Source organism: Canis lupus, chromosome 4 (assembly GCF_011100685.1).
Source record: "Canis lupus familiaris isolate Mischka breed German Shepherd chromosome 4, alternate assembly UU_Cfam_GSD_1.0, whole genome shotgun sequence".
NCBI classification, from domain to species: domain Eukaryota; kingdom Metazoa; phylum Chordata; class Mammalia; order Carnivora; family Canidae; genus Canis; species Canis lupus.
Window position 1 is genome coordinate 23138025 of NC_049225.1, and position 18488 is coordinate 23156512.

Consider the following 18488-nt stretch of genomic DNA (forward strand, 5'->3'; position numbering starts at 1 on the left):
TTCTGGGCTTGGGGCAGACCTGGATGCATACCCTTTTCATCATGCATTTTGGATTCTCCTTCCTGCACATCTGAGAACACTGACCCCCCCCCCAAGTTTGGCCCCTTGCCCCAACCCCAGCCAAAATTCCAGTGCGGGGTTTGCCAGTGGAGCAAAGGAGGGAAAGAGTTGAAGCCAGGTATGGGGGTAAGGTCCAAGGTGGCAGCTTCTGATTAGAGTAGTAGACCTTAAGGTTAAGAATGTGGCCACCTGTGCTGGGAGGCATGCCTGGGTTGCAGGCAGGAAAACAAGGAAGGCATTGTTGAGCTTTCCACATGGGGCATGTGCCTTTCAAACAGGGTCCCTTGCAGGAGAGAGGGAAGGAATGAGGAGGGGTGCATGGCCTGCAGGATCTTTGGGATCTGGGGGGTGGGAGATGAAACATGTCATCCTGGAATCAAGAGCTCAGAGCTCTGGCCTCATAAACCCTACCTGGACCCCTGTCCTGCGGACATGGATTTCCATATGGCCTGAGAAGGTCCTTGTGAACCCCTGGACCTTCCACATAAAGCTTGCCCTTTGACCATGCCCACAAGCACTATTTAGGTGAGCCTCACCTTCCTGACCAATCCCCCTAAAGCCACTTCTCTAAGTAACCCCTGGACTGGTTGCTCCAATATCTAGAGGTCCAGGGCAGCCCAAAGATTTGGATCCCACCAGAAATGGCTATTTACTTGGGGCATAAAAATGAGGCCAGAGTGGCTGGTTCCAGCTGTGGGAGTAGGTACAGTTAACTCTGCTGTATTCAGGAGGTATAGGTGGCACCTATGACCCCTCCCAAGATGGGACCCTCCCAGAGCACAGGTCACCAGGGCTGAGCAAGAGCCCTTGCTTGGTCCACCATTCGGCCATCTTCATGAGCAAGGACCAGCTCCTGTGTGTGAGCTGCATGGGGGCTTGAGCCTCTGAAGTGGTGCAACCTTTGGGGAGCACCTATAGGACATGGGCTGTGTCAGATGCTCAGAAACTTGTTTTCCATTCCAAGTACATGACTGCCACACCTGGGCAGTGGGGACAGCTTGTCCTCTCAGACATTATCTCATGGAGTTGGACACCACCTCTCCTGGTTTGCCTGCAACTGCCTGGGTTTTGTACTTTTAAGTCCCACATTCCAGGCGAACTGGGACAGCTGGTCACCTAGGGGCAGGCCTGAGAGGTGGTCCACTCCCAAAGGTGAGAAACTGAGGCTCTGAGCCAGACATGCTGGAATGCAGAAGACAGGTGGTCAGGTGTAGCTGGGCTCTGGAGGTGTGAGATTCCCATAGTGCACTAGGGCAGTGGGCTGCAAATCAGGTAAACAATTTGAGAGCACCTGCCCCTCATTTACCTTAATGCAAGTACCCAGTGCACGTTATAATTCACTTCCCAGGAGAGCCCGGGCTGGCTGCAGGGGCAGCGACAAGATCCCTCCTGAGGGAGGGAGGGGAGGTGTGCACGTGCAGGTGAGGAGCACCTGCCTGCCTCGTGCCCTCGTCTGTGAGCAAAATAATACACACGTCCGCACGATGAAATTGACAGCTCTCTAGTATTCTTTCCCCAAAGTGCCAGCTGCCGATCGGATTGAATTAGATTTCACAGGGGTTTTTGCAATACATGGAATTCACCAGCAAATTACTCTTAAAGAGGGAAAATCAATCATTTGGAGCAGAGATAAGCTGAAGGCAAGGGAGCCTTGGATTGATCCCGTCTGTGCAGGCGTGTGTGGAATTCAGCAGATAACCTGGGGAGAGGAGGAGGGGGGAGTCTGGCAGAGAGAGGGACAGAGGAGGAGGTGGGGGAGGTGGAGGAGGGAGGAGGAAATAGGAAGGGCGATGGAAGAGGAAGAAGAAAAGGAGAAATGGAAAAGAGAATGGGGGGTAAGAAAGAGCAAGGAGAAGAGGAATAGAAGGGGAGAGGGATGGGAGGAGAGGAGAGGAGGAAAAGAGGAAGGAACAGAAAGGAGAGGTGGAGAGGGCAGCAGCAGGGGAAGAAGTAGAGAGAGGCCCGGAGCAGCAGCAGGAGTGGAAAGCCATCCAGAGGAGCACAGCACACATTAAGGGCCTTAGAGAATCACCCCGGTTTACAGATCTGGAAACTGAGGCCCAGAGAGAACAAATGACCCATCCAGGAAAAACAGCTCCTGCCCACCCTGCTCAAGGGCCAGACCACAGAGGAGTTTGAGGAGGAGGGTGTAGGTGGGCTGAGAGCCTGAAACCAGGGCAGAGAAACTGAGGCTCGGGGCCGGACAAGCCTGGCAGGCAGGAGAGAAAGACAAGGCTGAACTACGGAAGCGTGTGCTGTGGCCTTTGCTGGGTTCAGGGTTGGGACTGTGTGTCCAGAAACAGGGCGTGGGGTCGGAGGGACATGAAGAGACAGAGACAGGTGGCCCTGCACTCAGGAATTGCATGGAGGTGCCGGCATCAGTTCTCCCAGGCTCTGAAAGCTGGAAGGGGCCTGGGGGCTGAGGCTGAGTTAGGGGATGGAGGCGGTGGCCACTATCTGCCCTCACAGTGGGCAGCCTGGTGTGCTGGGTATGGCAGCAGGCAGGGCCAGAGGAGCTTGGCACACCAAGGGTGAGGGGTAGGGGACTGGCGGGAGCAGCAGGGACGGGAAGGGTGCCGAGAGGCCCGCCTCCTGCCAAGGTTCACACGGGCATGTCTGATTGGGGTTAATTAAGTGAAAGGCTGGACAACAAAGGCGTGATAAAGAATCCATCTTCATGGGTTTTGATTTTCTGCCACTCGATAGCATGGATCAGGCCAATAGAGCATGGGGAGGATCAGACCTGTAGCCCCTGGCCAGCATTGGGGGGTCCACTCGCCCCCTGCACGCAGCCACGCCTTTGCCCTGCCCTGCCTGCCCTTCGCTCCAGGCCAATGTCTAGAAATCAGCCCTTCCAGGGGCCACCTCCTCCACTCCCTTCTAGAACAAGAATAACCACCCATATTTACTGAACGTTCACTCAGTCCTGGGCGCTTTACCAGGATTTTGCAGCTCGCCCACAAGAGTGCTGTTAGTGGCCCTCCCTTATTCTTTCCATTTTGCAGATTAGGAGATTGAGGCTCAGAGAGGTAAGATTTTGTATGCCAAATTATACAGCTGAAAAGGGCAGTTGCCTCAATCTGGAGTTAGGTCCAACCCCAAGAGACTGTGCTTTCAGCCACCACTGAAGCCTGGAGCCACTGGCCATGGGGCTCTTACCTGGCAGGTCTAAGTCCTGGACATGGTTTCTGGGAGGACAGCACTGACTCTCGGGGCACATCTGGGCACTGCAGACCGCAGCCCCATTTCCAGCTTAGCTAAGGGTACCCCACCAGCCTGCAGAGCTCCCTGACTCTTCCCTGTCTTGCTTTATAGCACCGCTCACCCCTCCCAACATACAGACCACCTTGGTCCCTGCTGTTCCTCCCTGGTCCATCCTATGTCTGCATGGTCCTCCTGTGGAAAGGAATTAAGGTCCCTTCCAGAGTCTCTCATAGTTCACAGGGTAAGGTGAGGTAGGCACCCCTAGCGTTTGGAGCACAAAGGGAAAAAAAAAAAAAAAAAACCCACACACAAAAGCTCCTACTATCAGAGAGCCTCCTGACTTAGGCAAGAAAATATAACTCCTATTACCCACTAAAACAAGATGGGACAAGGTGCCCTTAATCCTCATTCTCTTGGTATGCCTCATTCTCCCCACTTCACAGATGAAGAAGCTGAGGCTCCAGGAATGGGAGTGAGTTGCCCAAGGCTGCACAGCTAGAAAGTGACAGGGCCTTTCTCTCTACTGTATCACTTCACTGGTCACCAACCAGCTACTCCCCTGACCTATAGCAGAGAGCTGAGCCTTTCCAAGGGGCTGGCTGGCAGGGCGGTGCTGAGCCGGGTGGAGAACCAAGCAAGAGCTGTGATGGAGACATCCGCAGGCCTCATGTCCAGGGAAGGAGTCTGGGGTTGGGCCAGACTTTCCTCCCTTTGAAGGCCAGGTTGTCTGCAGACAGACGTGCCAGTGTCCAGAACATGCAGGTGATAACCAAGGGAAGCTTGTACTCAGAAGGCAGGTGCAGACCCTGCGAGAGCCCAGGCCATCCCCCTCTGCAAGCCCAGGGCCCGGTCCTGCCTGAATCTGCATCTGGAGAACTACCAAGCAGTTCTTTTTTATATACATACAATTATTTTTTTAAAGATGTTTATTCATGAGAGAGACACAGAGAGAGAGAGAGGCAGAGACATAGGCAGAGGGAGAAGCAGGCTCCGATATGGGACTCCATCCTGGGACCCTAGGATCATGCCCTGAGCCACCCAGGCATCCCCATGCCAGGCAGTTCTTAATGGAAACACCACCCTGGGCCCTCCCAGAGTCGTGAGCACTCTGTGAACCTGTAGAGGGCCCAGCACATTCTAGGCTCTCAATAACTAGTTGGAATAAATACCACTGGGTCGCTTCACGGAGCCAGGTGACCCTTGGGATGTGGATCCGCTGGCTGTGGGTGATGCAAAGAGAGCAGGAGGGGTGTCCTTTCTGGGCGGTGCCTGCTGTGACCTCCCACTTCCAGCAGCGGGAGGTTGGCGGGGGCAAGGTTGGGGGGGGCCCGAGGGCTGGGGGGCAGCCCCTTCTGGCAGCGGCTGATAAGGAGGACCAGGTTGCTGCTCGCTGGCCTCTGCGGGGGGTGGCAAGGCTTCAGTCACCGGGAGCAAGGCGGGCTGGCTGCCCGGGCGTGGGGACGGTGGGGAGCACGAGTGATCTGCGTCCTTCCCCCTTCCGCTAAACAAATAAAGCCGAGGCAGTGGCAGCCCCGCAGGCAGCCGCCGGCGCCCCAGCCGGTGCGGGGAGGGCAGCGCTGCGCTCGGCTCCAGGACCCGCGGCTGCGGCCTATCAGCCTTCTCATCGCCTCTCCCAGCTGGGGGAGAATTTAATCCACCGGCCTCCTCTCCACACGCACTGGGACTCCTTTTGATGTTCCTCTTTATCTCCCTTCCCAACAAAATTGCCCCTCCACAGCTCCAAGAGGGCCCCCTGCCTCTCCCCGCACCCCCCGTCCCCCCCTCCCCTCCCTCCCAGCCCCACAAGCAGCCCTCCTCCATGGGCAGGCTCCCGCCCTCCACCTGCCTGGCTGCTCCCTGACCTTGGCAGAGGAGCCTGCCCCTGGCCCCCCGCCCTCGCCCCTGCCCTCCCGGGCCCTTCCCTGCTTGCATTGGGAGCCACGCTGTGCAGTGGAAGGGGCTGGAGAGCTGGGTGGTTGAGAGCCGAGACCTCTCTGGAGACGGAACAGACCCAGCTTCAAATCCTTCGCTGGCAGCGGTGAGGCCTGAACGAGCTGCCCTCCCGGGCCTCGCTTTTCTTCTTCAGAAAAAGGGGTGCACAAGACGCTAATGTCAGTAAAGATTCTGGTTAAGTCACGCACAGTACACAGTTGGGGCTTGATAAATGGAAGCTGTCTGGTGGAGGACTGCAGTTCGTAGGGGCTTTGCACCACTTGGGTGAACTACCACACGCAGATCCCATCCCGAGGGGCTGGCAGTCACCAGCCAGGTGACTGGGCCCTCTGGGCAGGTTCTGAAAGGGGCAGGCTGAGCACTTAGTGGGACTTAGCCAGAAGGTTGCCCTGGGGTCTCAGGACCACAGCGGGGACAGGCCTGAGTGAACATCCAGCACCTGGTGGCAAACCTAGGAGGGCAGGGACCTCATTCATTGAGATGCAGAAACCTGGCCTGAGGGGTCAGTGCTCCTGCCCGGCCAGGTACACGAGCTGAGTCCACACTGAGCTGAGCCCCACCCTCCCAGGCATCTCTTCAGTCCCTCGCTCTGGTCTTCCATCCATGTACCTCGTGGCAGCTCCAGCCCCCTCCCCTAGTCTTTTCTTCCCTGTTCTCAGACTCGCTCCCTGCCTTGCCTTGCTTGGTCCTGGTGATTCTTGAACATCACTGAGCATCAGCATACCTGGCAGGCTGGCTGGACCGTGCTGGGCCACGCCCCTGGGGTTTAGGAAGGGTACAACTGCTGTAGCCCAAAATATGCATTTCTAATGAGGTTTTTGGTAATGCTGAGCTACGGGTCCCTGTACCCAACTCAGAGAACCACCGCTCTGCCCTAGCAGTTCTCGCCCTTGGAAGCACATTAGAATGAAAACGGAAAATGTTACAAGGTCCTGAGGTCTGGTCTCCCCCAGCCCACCCACATCTGATTTGCTTGGTCTGGTGGGTGCTGCCTAAGCTTGGGGCTGTTCTAAAGATGCCCACGTGATTTTGATGGGTGGTGGCCTGATGGAGGACTCCTCCTCCGCCTCTGCCCTGCTCGCCCCTCTGGATCCCTGTGGGTGCCACCAAGCCCCTGCCTGCCCCTGCTAATGTCTTCTCAACCCTGGCTGTGCCACATGATTCTCTAGGGAGCAAAGAAAAAAAATGCAGCTGCCTGAGCCCCACCCCGAGAGGTTCTGACATAGTGGCCGTGGGCATCTATGTGTCTGATGTTTAGAGCTCCGCTGGCAGTTCGGATGTGCAGCCAGGTGAGGAGGGGCTGCCCCAGTGTGACTCACTCACTGCCACGTTCACCTTCCTCAGTTTCAGCAGTATTCTTGTGCTTCAGAGCTTGGGTTGCCTCGCCGTTGCTCAGGAAGGCAGTGCCAAAGCCCTCCAGACGGTGCCTGGGGTGGAACTGCACCCCTACCCCCAGCCTCCTGCTGTCCCCACAATCTCACCAGTTCTTCCCTACGTGCACCCTTTGCAAATCAGCTCACTGTCTGCCTATCACCAGTTCCTCATTCCTGCTCTATGCCTCTGCTTAGGCCAGTGGTGGTCCCACACCAGCAGTGGCAGGACAGGCGGCACCTGAAACTTGCTCGAAGTAGAAATTCACAGGCCCCCAACCTACCACATCAGGTATTCCTGGCGGTGGGCGGCAGTCTGTAGCTGAACCAGCCTCCAGATGATTCTGATACAGGCTAAGGACAGAGCTCCATGTGTAAAGCCACTGCCTCGTGCCGAGTTCCCCCCTCCCTTCCTAAAACCCCTTCAGAACTCCCCTTCTTGGGCTAGCCTCCTTGCTTGGCCTCACCAGCTGGCGCTCGCTCAGATCCTGCTCTGGGATGCTCAGCGTTACCACCTGCATTTGCTCAGGGAACTCGCACTGCACCGGAGCTGCTACTGGGGGACGCCCTGGCCCCCGCTCCTCTCAGCCTCGAAAGCACCCCGGTCTGGGTGCTGGGCCTGGGCTTTTATCCTCACTCTGCTTCCAACAACCTGTGCAACCTTGGGTGGCTCAACCGCTCTGAACCCCGTTTCCTCTGGAGGGGTTTCCAAGCTCCAGTGTTTCTTCATCTCCACCCTAGGGCCCTTGGGAAGAGGATCGCACAGAGTACTGGGTGAGGAAAAGCTGCTGAAAGCCCGTCGCTTCTTGAACACCCTCTATGTCCCTGCTCTGCTGTGGGTTCCACTGCCCCAGGCAGGCTCTGTGGCCTCGAGGGCTCCCAACATCCCGCCTTAGCCACGGAGGATAACTCTGTGGTCATTGTGAACGGTGTCTGGCCAGGAGTAGGTGTCCCGTAAAAGCTGCTGTGTTGTCATTGTTAATATCGGCGCCTATTTGTACGGTCATGAACAGTCTCCAAGACCTAGTTTTAAGTGACAAAACCCAGCCCAGAGCAGTGCATGTGGCGTGCTGCTGTTTGTGTCAGGGAGGGGAGGGGTAGATTCCTGGCGCTTGTCCTGTTTGCGAAGACGACGTGCTGGAGAAGAGACCCATGGACGGGGTACCGCGGTGGCCTCTAGAGGAGGCCCTCCGGTGGCTGGGCCGGTGGGGACAGGGAGACGGCAGTGTGCCCTTTACACCTTTGACTAGGTGAAAAATGTCCGTGTCTGTATTTATCACATCTTAACATTTTCTGTGTTAGGAGGAGTAAAACGTGACAATGCTTGGGGTCGTTTTCTGCAGGGGATTTGGTCCAGGCTCCTCGGAGTAGGACATAGGGGTGTGGCCCATCCCCCTCCCCCGCAGCGCCCCCCCCAACCTCCCTCTGGGTGAGGACTCCATGTGCTCAGGAGCCCCAGTACCTCTTCCTCGGCTTCACTCTCCTCCTCTGGGTGTGGGCTGCACCCCCAAAGCCTATGGCCCATCAGATACAAAGGGGGCTGTTCCTCTAGAGCAGGGTGTGCTCCTGGGGTCCACTGGGCGCCCCCTCCCTTACCCTGACCTCAGATCTCACCATCTTTTCTCTCCGGTTCCTTCCTCCTCTCCGTACCTTTCCGGCTCCTTCTCTGTCTCCATACCTTTTGACTGACCGACTCCCACTGACAGAACCTGGTAAGTGAGCCCGGGAAGGGCAGGGGTTGGGAGGGCGGGGGGCAGCGTGGGGAAGGGGCTTTGGAGAGGGTGTTCCTCCACTTGCTCCGGCCGGGCTCAGCCTGCCCCCACCTTCTCGGGCCTCCAGGTCCCGTGGTGGGGGGAGAGGGGCTGGTGTCGCCTGCACAGAGCTGTCACACACTGCCGGGTTTGGCTATTAGTGCCCCTTCGGGCATTTAATTGGCCCTCCATCTGACGGATGGATTCCATGCCAGGGAGAACTGAGGACCAAAGGAGCATCGTCACCTGGGCCGTCTGCAGGAGCCACTCTGGGTGGGGAGCTCTGGAGGCCCTGTGTTTCTCTGAACCCCAAGATTGGCAGTGTTGTCACTTTGCCAATTTGTAATGACAAATAGAAAAAATTCAAGAGACTGATGCATAAATATTAATATGCGTCCATTCTACAAATGGATTTGACCACCTGTGGGGCAGGTCCAGGGCTACTGGAAGACACTTGTGAACCCTCAGGCTTCACTGGAGGCGTCCTTTCCAGCCTTGCCTTCTGGCCATGCAGAGGCTTCCAGATAGCCTGGCTGCCCCCCTCACAGCAGGAACAGGTCCTGGAAGGGATCCCCAGGCAATCAAGAAGAGAGGCCTGCATCCTTTGCCAGCTCTCGGTTCCAAAGAAGCCTACACAGAGGGGCTGTGCTGGGCCCTGGGCCAGGGGTGACCAGCGTGAGGACATTTCTTCCTGGTGCTCACAGCCCAGGTCTGTAAACTACTGAGCATCTGCAGTAAGGGTCAGGAGAGGCTCTCAACGGGCTCTTTACAAACCACAGGCCGTCTGCCTAGGTTAAAGGAGGCTTATTTGGGGGTAATTTCCCCCCACCCCCATGGGGGGTTGAATCCATTTCCGAGCAGGCCAGACCCTGGGAAGTCAGGAAGCCGTGTCTCCGGCCTTCCTCAGTGATTCTTTTGATCTGGGGTCTTGGGTAGCACAGAGACCTCATAGCCTTTTTTTTTTTTTTTTTTTTTAAAGGCTCTATGAGCTCGGGCCCTGTTAGAATGGTCAGAAACACCTGACTTGGAGTAAAAGCACCCCCACATGAAACTATGGAGGCTGCTGGGCTGCAAGAGAGCCCGTGAAGGACATAGCAGCTCTGAGCTACCCAGGATCCAGTGTCCTCCAGGCCATCACCAGCTGGCCACAGTGTGGGGTCCACAGGGGTTCACTTTGCCATTCAGCCGCTTGGGTAATTCCCATTCCATGTGCAAGGAAGCCACTGTTCTCTCTAATGGACACGTTCCAGAGGGAGGGAGGGGAAGGAGCCGTGTTCTAGTCTGTCCCCCATGCCCTCTCCTGCCCAAGACTACCGGGGACACATATTTGCTTCTCTCCCCTCCGTCCCCTTCTGACCCTCTTTCCTGTCTCCCTGCTGGACCTTACAGCTGCAGATCCTCCCAGGTTGAGGTCACTGGGATGGAGGACGGGAGCAGGAGGTGTGAAGTGAACCAAACCATCTGAAAGGGATATTTGGGGCATCTGAAAGGATAACAAAGGCAAAAAGAACTGTTGGAGGAGACTCCCCATGGGCTCAGACATGGATGGGAGGCAGGGTGTGAGAGCCAGGCCAGCGTCACCCAGCGGAAGCCAGAGCACTTTGCGGTGGGGCGCAGGCAAGCCCCGCTATGGACACTGCACCTCCTCTGCCTCAACCAGAGCCACTCTGCTCTGGACCCTTGGCCTTCTGAGCCCTTTCTGACTGGTTTCTTCTCCACTTTGCCCCAGGGCCTGAACAGCATGTTCGAGGTATACCTGGTAGGGAACAATTCCCAGCACTTCATCATCTCCCCGACCTCTGTCCAAGGAAAAGCAGACATTCGTATCCGGGTGGCCGTCCCCTTGGACTACGAGACTGTGGACCGCTACGACTTTGACGTAAGGCCCTCTCATGTTTTCTTTGCCAGGTGGGAGGCTTTCAGGGGAGGTCCAGGGTGATACCCTCTCCTTAAACTCCCCCTTCCTCCTCTCCGCATTCATCCCCTGCGGATCCAACTCCAAGAAATCCATTGAGCCCATGGCAGAGGCTGAGCCTCCCCTTTTCAAGGAGGACAAGGAAAGGTCTGGGAATTGAGCAGAATTTTACTGGGCACAGTCATAGCCACTGAAGCCCATAGGAGCCCAGCCTCTGCCAGCCCAGCCCCCAGCAGAATCAGTGGCACCCTGGCTTAGGAGCACTGATGGAGGGACTCACGGCAACACCCAACTGGGATGGGCAGTGACTCAGATAGGAACTCTGGGTTAGGACTGCAAAGATCCTGGGGTGACTTATGGGGACAAGGCTCCAGGAGCATGGGAGAGCTCACCCGGGGCCCTGCTCCGCACACCCAGCTCTTTGCCAATGAGAGTGTGCCCGACCACGTGGGCTATGCCAAGGTGAAGATCACCCTCATCAACGAGAATGACAACCGGCCCATCTTCAGCCAGCCACTGTACAACGTGAGCTTGTATGAGAACGTCACCGTGGGGACCTCTGTGCTGACAGTGCTGGTGAGTCCTGCTTTTCTATAGGGCCGTTGAGCTCTGGGGAAGACCACGGGGAGGTCACCAAAGGGATTTGCCCAAGAAACGTGGGCAGTCAGGGAAGGGGGGTGCCCCAAGCCCCCAGAAGCTGTGGTGTTTGTGTATGGAAGCATCTGGACTCTTTATGATGGGGTGTCCATGGTCAGGGCAACAATGTGGAAAGAGGATCAACCAGGGGGAGGATGGGATGGGCCAAGGACGCCTTGTTCCTGAGAGAGACTGGACCTAGGTGGGCCAGGAGCCCTGGAAGTGCCCTCTAATAGGGATAGGGGCCAGCCATCTCTGAGGAGGGCCACCCTCCCTCTGAGCACCAGGGAAGAATGGGCTCCTTGAGGGTGCCTGGCCATCCCCAGCTGCCCTTGGCTGGGACTTATGAGGGGCCCCCTGCAGTGTCTGTCTGTTTGTATCGGTTGATACTCTCCATGGCAGGGGACACAAACCCTTAAGTGGTTCAAGCCAAAAAGAATCAGCTCGTGTCATTCAAAGTAAAAATGATTTCAGGCCTGGCTAGACCCAGGCACTCAGCAGGAATCTGACTTTGGCACCAGCCTCTGCTTTATTTACATTGGCCGAGAGGAACACCAGCACCCCTAGGCTTGCTTCTTCCCAATTTATCAACCCTTAGTGGGAAAACAATATTTTCAGTAGTTCCAGCAAAAGTCCCAGAGCTGATTCTCCTTGCTGGGCCATCCTGGAACCAATCATCATGATCTTGATCTACCAGAGATGACTCACACTCTTCCCAGGTAGAACCGGGACTGGGTCAGCTCCATCCAAACTATATGGGCTGAAAATGGGAAAGGGGATATGCCAAAGGGGCTTCAACCGAAGCAGAAAAGGATCAGTTGCCAAGCAGATCAAAGCGGCAGATGTGTGCTATGGAAGCTCGGCTCTTACCCGCAGTAGGTGCTCAATAAATGTGATGCAGTTGAGCCCACTGCTGCCCCCCTCTGCCCATTCTGAGGGCCTTGGAGTCCTCGCTTCCACTTCTTGCTCCATCCTTACTCCAAGCTAAGCCAAGCCAAGCCATTGCCTGCTGATCCCAGGGCCCCTACTCTGAAGTCTGTTTACTCTACCGACAGATGGTGTGAAACTGTATTGAGCCCCCAGGCCCTTCCCATCTGACAGTTATTAATATTTCAAACAGATGTTTAGCTAGGCGGGCCATCAGACAGAAACACTAAGTCTGCTGTGGCTGTTTCCCTCCCGCCGGCTTCTGCCAAGGTGCTCCCTGCAATCAGTCACCTGGTGCTTGAGGCCCTGTGGATCCTCTTGCAGCAGCCTCTAGGGGCCCAGCCAGAGAGCAAGTGCCAGAGGCTTTGGCCTCCTGGACCCAAAAAGAGTCTGCAGCTCCCTCCCCCCACCCCCGCAACCATCTTCAAATATCAGGGTACAGGACACCCAAGCAGTCTGTGCTTCAGGGCCCTAGCGGGCCTGGGACCACATGGCAAAGAATTCAGGTGTCAGGCTTGGTGAGTATCCAGGGATTCCTCTCTGGTATTCTTGCTGGGGACGGAGGTCTCACTTTGCAGGCACAAGTTGCCATGGCTCTGGGGAGGGGTTGCAGAACCTAGGGAGCAGAAGGGTCAGAAGGCACCCCTCTAGGCTGGTGGCCAGTTGCCAGTGCCAGGGACAATGCATAAGGCCCAGTCTCCTCTGGGGCTGCCACTAGAGAGTAGATCCTCAAACTGGGCTTTTTTCAAGCACTTAGAGCAGTTCCTGGGCCTGCGTGGACCCCTGCATGCCACCCATGACCCCTTCTTCAGTTTCTCATGTTTAACAGATACATTTAGCCTCCTCTGAGTGTGTCTACCTAGAGCTGGCCCATCTGGTCAGCCTCCAGTTCTTGAGTCTGTCTAAGCCTTGCCCACCTCCTTCTCAGCCCCCATCCCTGTTCCCTGCCGGCCCCAGGGTTATGAGCTATGCAGAAATGAAGGGGCTGTTTCACCCAGTGACAAGCTCTAGTACCAGGCCTGTGTGCCTACGGGAGCCCTGGGCCCCTGTGGGAAACTGTGAGCCCTGCTTTCCTTGCCTTTGCTGTGTGCTAGTCTGTCCACATCACCCCTGGAAGCCTTTTGTTTCCTCATCTGCAAAATGGGCATGAGACCTCCCAAGGCTGCTGTCAAGGGGTGTGAATGTGGGGTGTGACAACATCCCCTGGGCCACCCTCCTTACCCACCATCGTCTCCCAGCCTCCCCCAGTGCACTTGCAGAGTTCTAGCAGGGAACACGCTGCGAAGCCACGCCAGCACCCTGCCCGGCCTGACCTGGCCTCCCCAACCCTGCCGTTTCCCAGGTTGGCCTAATCTTTCCACCTCCTTTGCTGCAGGAGGAGCTGAAGTTATAGCTGCCTGCTCAGGGACTGTGAAATTCCTTCTCTGTGACCTTTTCTCGGATGTTATTAAAATGTTTCATGGGCAGTTGTGTCAGAAAAAAAATGATGAAGAAAAGGAAAATGTTTTAATTTGCACCGAGGGCTGGGGCGCAGAGCCTGCCGTGAGGGGCCTCCCCAGCCCCCACCCTGGCACTGGCCAGGCTTCTGTGGGCTCATCACCCAGCCCCAGGGGAGGCAGCAGTTTGACAGTGGGGGTGGGGAAGCTGGGAGAGGAGGCCCCGTCACCTCCAGCCTGGGCTCCCGGCAGGTGGAAGCACTGGACCCTTGGACCTCCGTGCCCCCTGGACCTCCCCCAGCCCAGGCTTTGAGCCTCTTCCAGACCCCAGTTACAGCAGAAGAGGAGTTTCCACTGGCAGAGGGGAAAACGTGGAGGACCCAGGGTTCAGAGGCTTGACGCTGAGCACCGACTCTGCCCCCGGCCAACCGTGGTATTGAGGGCAGAAGCTGCTGCTCTCCGTGCACCTTATCTGTAAAATGAACACGAGGGACTAAGATGTGTCTACGGTTCCTTCCAGACCTAGTGCCTGGGCTGGTGACGCCTGGAGGAGGGGGGTGGCCGAGCTGACCTCCGATAAACCGCCACTGATAAACCGCCTCTGCCGCTGCAATAATCCTTTCCGCGCCGGCTCTGGTGAGCCCTGGCCAGAAGCAGGCCCTTCACACTTGGTGTTTCTAACCCTGCACACGCCATCCTTCTCATTTTACAGGGGAGGAAATGGAAGCTTAGCTTACATGCTGCACAGCTTGCCCAGGGTCCCAGGGCTGGCAAGCGACTGAGCTGAAGTTCATAGGACTGCCTGACCCCGAGCCATGGGCTCTTGTCCACTGGGGCAGCCCATCCAGAAGGCTCTGGGTTGGCCCACTGAGCCTGTCCTTTCACGCTCAGAGCTGAGGGTAAAGAGAGGAGCTGGGGAGTGCTTGCCGCAGGACCCAGGTGGACAGGCCCCGGGGTTCTTCTTGTGTCTCTGGGTGACACACGAGCCCCTCAAGAACCTCTGGCACCATCAGGTGAATCTCCAGTTCTGTAGGCCCCAAGCCACCCGAGGGTCAGAGCTGGGTGAGCTACTTTCACTGAGGAGCAGACCAAGTCCGGGAGACCAGAGCACTTCAACCAGGGAAGCAGGAACCCCCAAGGCAGCCCAGCACTGTCTTCACTAGGAAAGGCTTGCTGGAAGGAGGGAGGGTGCAGGGCAGATGTCAGTGCCAGTCGGAGCCGGCTCTGTAGGGCGACCATGCAGGGGAGGGATGTGCAGGGGACAGGTACCCACATATGTTTGGGGGGGCGCATGAGGTGCACTCGCAGGTGTGTGTGCATAAACGACACAGGCATGCTCTTATATCTGCATGCACATGTGTGCAGCTCCCTGCGCTCTGGGGCGAGTGTATATAATGCACACGTCTGTGTTCATGAACACGTATAAAGGTTCCTAAATCCTGTTGGTCGCTCCCCGTTCTCTAGGTTGTGTGGTTGGTTCCATCTTCATATCCCCAGGCTGCTCTGATTCTCACCTTCCCATCCTACCTCCTGACCTGACAAGAGTCAGGTAGGAAGGCTGTGGGGTGTCTTCTTCCTACTTGGGGCAGCCCTGCAGCCTGTCCAGTTGGCACCTGGTGCCTAGCAGGCTTTCCTGAACGGTAAGAAAGCAGTCCAGCCATTCGTCCTTCCAACAGATGTTTTTTTGAATACCTAGTGTGTGCCAGGTACATGGCCCTGAGGACAGTGGTGGTATGAGTCTTGGCCTCATGAAGTTGATAGTCTCCTGGAAAAGCCTGATGTGAATACTAAGAAATGAATCTTTAATTATTACTTGCTATGATGGAGAGATTAGGGAACTATGAAAACCTGTAACAGGACTTTGACGGGAGTCAGGGAGGACTTCCCTGAGGAATCGGCAATTGAGTAGGCATTAACAGGGAAGTGAAAGGAGGGAAGCACATTGGACAAAGAGGGGGAATAGCATGTGCAAAGGCCCCGTGGCTAGAATATAGAGAGAGGGATAGGCTCTGTAGTGAGGTGGAGTTCCACTCCCATGACGTAAATAGGGCTCAGCTTTCTCTTTTCCTCCTGCATTGGCACCCACCTCAAATATAACCATTGGGCTGCTGTTCTGATAGCGAATAAATCCTGTGTCAGACATCCCCATTCACTTCCCTATTCCATCCTGGTGGCCCATGGTAGGCATTTGGGAGATCGCTGACAGAGGTTGTACATGGCACGTGCCATGAGCCAGCCTCGCCTCCTGCAACGGGGAGCTCATGTCCCCAGATTTATTAGTTCCACGTAGCTGGCAGCAAGAGAGGGATGCTAAGAAAGAACAGCAGCCGGGAAGGAGGTTACTCCTAGGGCAGATCTTACTGCCCTCCAGGACCTTCTATCCCTGCTCCAAGGAGCTGGGGCACAGTAGAAATGGGCAGAAGATGGACTGTCAGATGAGAAGGGATTCTTCTCTAGGCATAGAATCAAAGCAGGAAGGAGAAGTACATAAGACTGGGTGGATGTGGGGCCAGTTTGTTCAGCCCAGGGCTGAATGCTACTGCTTGGCTCCAAGGGGGCCTTGTAGGGGCTGACAGGCATGGTCCCTCTCTCTCTCCGCCCTGCCCCTCTTCCCAGCCTGTCCTTGGGAGACCAGTAATGTCTTGGGCAGGGTCATGGACCCTGTTCTGCCGTGGGCTGGCCACTCCTGCAAAGTGTGGCTTCCTTCCCATCAGGTGGGGAAAGTAGCACCTGCCCCTACACACGGCTGGTTTCCTGGGAGACCCCAGAGTGGTGACGTGGGGTCAAAGGCTAAGCAGTCAAAGGCTTACAGTGGTCCAGAGAGGGTTTTTATTGTCCGTGGCCTTCGAGGACCCTGACCGGGCTGTCCTCTACCCCTTCAGCCTGTGTGCAAGCCCAGCTCTGCTGAGATGGGCCCTTGATGGGCCACGGAGCCTGTGTCGTCTCCGACCTGGGGAAGGTTCGCTGAGAGGTCCTGTCTGGGAGGGCTGTTGTGAGAATGGGATGGGACAGCTTGGGAGGGCGCTCAGCACCGAGCCTGGCCAGCAGCGTGCTCAGAGGAAGGCAGGTGTGAAGGAGGGTGTATGGCCCGGGCGTGCGCTCAGGGGCCTGGATTCAGAAGGCCCCATGCTTGACCTGATGCGCTGCTGTCACTGTCTTGAAATTCTTAATTTTTGAATGAGGGGCCCCATGCGTTCACTTGGTTCTGGGCCCTACAAATTACACAGCTCAAAAAAAAAAAAAAATTACACAGCTCGTCCTGGCTCCAGGAGCTTTCTCATTCCCTCCCCTTCTCTGCTGTTTCCATGCATTCCCACACTCAGCACGCACTCGGTTAATGCTTGCTCTGTGGCATGCTCTGAGCAAGGACCCACAGAGCTTGTTCCCATTTCTGTTGCATAAGAAACCACCAGAGCTTGGCTGCATAAAGCGATAGCCGTTTTCTTACCCACGTGGATCGGGTAGGTCAGGAATTATGGAAAGAGCTCAGCAAGGGGCCCTTCTGTGCTCCTCCGGGTGCGGGGGTGACTCCAACAGCTGGAGGCGTCTCCCTCCCATGTCTGATGCCCAGGCTGGGCCTATCGTGAGCACCCACACACGGCCTCTCCCCACGGGGCAGGCTTTGCAGACACAGGGGTTCTGAGCAGCACCACCTCAGAGGAGGCCTCTGGGAGAAAGTGTCCCAAGAGAACCAGGTAGAAGTCGTGTGGCCATTCCTGACCTAGCCTCAAATTCACATAGTCATTTACACTGAATTCTCCTGGTTATAGTGACTCACCAAAGCAAGTTTACACCAAAGGCAGAGGATGGAGACACTCCCGGTGGAAAGAATGTCAAAGCATTTACGCAAATGTGGATGTCTTGGAACCAGTTAGAGCTCCAGTTCAGTCCCCCTCCTTTCCAGCTCCCCTTGGTGTTTTCCCTGGCTATTCTCACCACTCAGGGGTTCCGTGGCTAATGTCCTTTCCTCCCCACTGCACTGGAAACTTCCCTAAAGCAAGCAGAATCTAGGGGGGGGTGCAGACCCCAGTCCAGGAACAAAGGCAAGGCGCTGGGAGGCACAATGGCCACCAGATTCCAGGATGGCCTGGGGCCTCCCAGTCCTAATCAGGGCATGTGGTTGCAAGGTCGAGGCTGAAATGCACCCAGCCCCTCAACCCAGTTCTGTGGACGGGTGAGCAGGGGCTGACCTGCTTCCTTGGCTACTGTTGGGCACAGCAGTGAGCCCCTGTGTCTCCGCTCCAGAAGCCTTACCCACCGTCCCTCCCAGTGCAGAAGACACGGGCGGGGGGGAGGGGTGAGGCAACTACGATACTCCATTCAGTGGCTGTTTATTGAGTCTAGAAGGATGGCAGTGAGCAAGACAGACAAACATCCCCATACGTTCCAGGGGCAGGAGGCAGATGATGAATCAGTGAAACACAGAGTGTGTCAAATGGGGAGAAGTGTCATGGGGAGAAATCGCGCTGGGCCAGTGGGAAGCACCAGGGGTGGCAGTGTTACTATGTTCTCTCCAGAGGCCATTGGAGAGACCTCTCGTAGAAGGCGGCAGTGGATGGAGGCCTGAAGAAAGGAGTGGAGGGGTAGGACTTGGGAAAGAGCTGCTCAGGCTGAGGAAGCTGCAGGGAGAGACTTTGAGACCAGAGCCTGGTGGTGTAGGTAGAGGAGAGGTGGTCACAGGAGGTGGCTGACGAGGACAGGGAGCCTATCGGACATGACAGCCAGAGAGATTTGATGGATCACGGTGGTGGCCATGTAGGGAATAGGCTGAGGTAGGGGTGGGGAAGAGTGAGGGTGAGGAAGGCACCAGGTGGAGGCTGGGAGAGCAGGTGAGAGGTGATGGCTCCACCCACACAGGTGACAGGGCTCCGGCTCAGGTCTGGGCCCAGCAAGGTCCATCTGCCTTCATCTCCACTGACTGCCAGGGGGGCCCTACGGTTTCAGTCTCCTCCTCTATAAAATGGGGAGAAGAAGTCCCATCTCAGCAGGGTTGCAGAACAATGAATGGAAAGGCCCCCACGTTGCCAGTGCTTTGGTAGTGGTACGAGCGCCTGCTGCATGCCAAGCGTCCAGGGTGCTCCGCGCTGTTCTAGAACGGTGGCCTCTCCCCACTTCTGATAGCATCGGTTCAACTTGATTCTATCATCGTATAAAGCTGGTGACAGAAATTGCCAACATGAATTATTAGTAAGTCTGGGAGATAACACGACCCGACGAGCAGACCTCATCGAAATAC

At 56.4% G+C, this 18488-nt stretch overlaps 1 protein-coding gene across 6 annotated transcripts in view; it reads left to right on the forward strand.

Moving 5' to 3' along the window:
* CDH23 (cadherin related 23) overlaps window positions 1-18488 on the forward strand; it is a 365507-nt gene that overhangs the window by 196998 nt on the left and 150021 nt on the right. For 5 of the 6 annotated variants that reach the window (XM_038534255.1, XM_038534260.1, XM_038534256.1 and 2 more), the window contains exons 11-13: window positions 8294-8299; window positions 10068-10217; window positions 10671-10829. In XM_038534255.1, the coding sequence (XP_038390183.1) occupies window positions 8294-8299; window positions 10068-10217; window positions 10671-10829 (315 nt within the window). Of the gene's footprint in view, window positions 1-8293; window positions 8300-10067; window positions 10218-10670; window positions 10830-13504; window positions 13787-18488 lie in introns of those variants that run through there. The other variant, XM_038534259.1, reaches the window with a different exon arrangement.